This window comes from Pteronotus mesoamericanus, unplaced genomic scaffold (assembly GCF_021234165.1).
Source record: "Pteronotus mesoamericanus isolate MK-2021 breed Mesoamerican mustached bat unplaced genomic scaffold, CSHL_Meso_final scaffold_36, whole genome shotgun sequence".
NCBI lineage: Eukaryota > Metazoa > Chordata > Mammalia > Chiroptera > Mormoopidae > Pteronotus > Pteronotus mesoamericanus.
In genome coordinates, this window is record NW_026555313.1 from 21,709,365 (window position 1) to 21,711,778 (window position 2,414).

General features: G+C 39.1%; 1 protein-coding gene across 1 annotated transcript; it reads right to left on the reverse strand.

Moving 5' to 3' along the window:
- Nucleotides 1-1,043: 1,043 nt before the first annotated feature.
- Nucleotides 1,044-2,178, reverse strand: LOC129085847 (transformer-2 protein homolog beta-like). The gene is given in 2 exon segments (XM_054592209.1): nucleotides 1,044-1,903; nucleotides 1,905-2,178. Coding segments are annotated over 2 exon segments (864 nt in total). The 5' UTR covers nucleotides 2,135-2,178; the 3' UTR covers nucleotides 1,044-1,269.
- Between the last annotated feature and the right edge of the window lie 236 nt (nucleotides 2,179-2,414).

Sequence of the window (2,414 nt, forward strand, 5' to 3'; positions counted from 1 at the left end):
ATTAATCCATGGGTTTCAACTTTAACCTCTATAAGGAAAGTGATGAAACCTTGGACTTACACAAGGCAGCAGGTAGGAAATTAATAGATTTTTCCTTACATCTTATCCAGCATTTCTGTGTTTGGTCAGAGAGGAGGGTTTAGGTGTCGAGTTTGCTATATAACTAGAAATGGAACACTTTTCTGTCCCCATACTGTCATCAGATAAACAAGTAAAACTACTGACTTGTCTATTGGTCAATATAATTCCTCTTCCATCTTTACAGAAGTTTTCATCTCTGCTACAGAGAATTAAGAAATGGGTGGTTGAACTTTCCTCTCATTTGTTGAGGTAACAGTTTATGTATACACTTTTTTCTTTTGAAGGGTGACCATTTCTGTCTCTTGCCAATGACAAGTACTCACTCAGATCTGAGCTCCCTCCTAAGATAATCTCTCAAACTTTGCGGACTATAAATTTCTTGGTTCTCTTTATGGAGAACTGTTTGTAAAATTATTTTGCATTTCAAATCACAGACATCTTGGTTTGTCATCTTCTTACAGGCTGCCTTTATTAGTAATAAAACTACCAATATGTACCAAATACTAGTAAATCAAGGGAATGTAATAAACTTAGAATGTATTTAAGAAAGCCTTAAAATCTTCATGTATGAATAAAAAATGATCAGTTAGATTACAGTATAGGTAAATGAATTTGTAACTAATTCTTCCTAGTTGATGTATCCAATGAGCTTTGAATAACATCATGAATCCACTCTTCAACATTGAGTCATGTGCCATAAGGCTCCTGTCTTGTTCAAATATTCTTTTTTTTCATCATTTAGAGAATACTTTATTTATTTATTTATTTATTTATTTATTTTGTTAGAAAGAAAAGTAAAAATCAAACTTTATTGTTGCTTTTTGCCATTTGGTAGCATTTTACACACAGGCTTCGATCTTTAGAATACCCTGGATTCAGTAGAAAAACCTTTTAAATGAAGTTTTGTACAATAGAAACTTCTCAGCAGTCAAAATTTAGACTGTAAAAAAATACATGCAAAACATATTTTTCTGAAAACACTTAACTTTGAACAAAGCACCGGAATGCACAAATGCAGAATGAGAACAGCATTTCAACTCCACCAAAAGTAGTCATCATAAAAGGTGTAAAAGTCACCTAACTTCACTAGGCACTGTTCACTTTTTAAACAGGAGACAATAAAAAATATTGTCCACAAACAATATCCAAACTCTAGGGGAGGTTTCAGGAAGTCTTCCACTTCATGCTTTAATAGCGACAAGGCCAGTATGATCGAGATCTGGAACGCGATCTATATCCTCCACGACTATAGTAAGGAGAAGGTGACTGCCTTCTATGAATCTGATCCCTGTCTTGAGCAGCTCTCCATCCTCCTCCTCCACCCCCTCCTCCTCTGTATGATCTGCTATAGTAGTTCTTATCATCATAGCCTCGATTGTATCCTCTGTCATAGTAATCACGACACCGTGAGCTGCCATAGGTAGGTCTCCCCATGTAAATTCCTGGTGTTGGGGTATGTGGTCTTTTTGTTATAGAGAAATCAACTCTGATTCTATGTCCATCAAGCTCCATTCCATTGGCTCGATCTTTTGCTTCCTTGTCATCATCTACATTTTCAAAATATACAAAGGCAAATCCTCTTGAAGGTCTAGACTGCTGGTCGTATACAATAGACACATCAGCAATGGGGCCATATTTAGAGAATACTTCTCTTAGATCTCTTTCTGTAGTGTACAAGCTCAATCCAAATACTCCAAGACAACAGTTGGGATCAGGATTTGCCCGGTTCCCGACATGACGCCTGCGAGTAGACATGGGAGAATGACTGTGGCTATGACGTCTGCGATAATCTCGACTGTAAGACCTGCTACGGGATCGTCTGAGAGCGAGACAGAGATTGTGACCTTGTATAATGCCTTCGAGAACTTCTTCTGGATCTAGACCTAGATTCAGATCTGGACCTGGACTTTGATCTGGAACGCCTAGAATCTTCGTTGGAGCGAGCCCTTGCAGGGGTACACCTTGCAGATTTCCCAGATCCATGAGCATTTCCACTTCTGGAAGCAGAACGGGATTCCCGCTCGCCGTAGTTCTGCTCGCCGCTGTCGCTCATGACTCTCAGCTGCAGCCGCCGCTTGGTTCGAAGTGCTTCAATCGAAGATGCCAACCTCTTGGTTCTTCTTTATGGAGGCTCCACTGCAGCCTGCCAGAACGCACTACTTCCCACGCCTCTAGGAACCGAACTGCTCTGCACCACTGCCACACGGGATCTATCGAGAATACTTTATTAGTTTCTGTAATCTAACCCAAATATTCTTATTAATGGTTTTGAAAAGTTTACCAAATTTGCAGATAACAAACCTAGGAGAATAACAAATTTACAGGTAATAAAA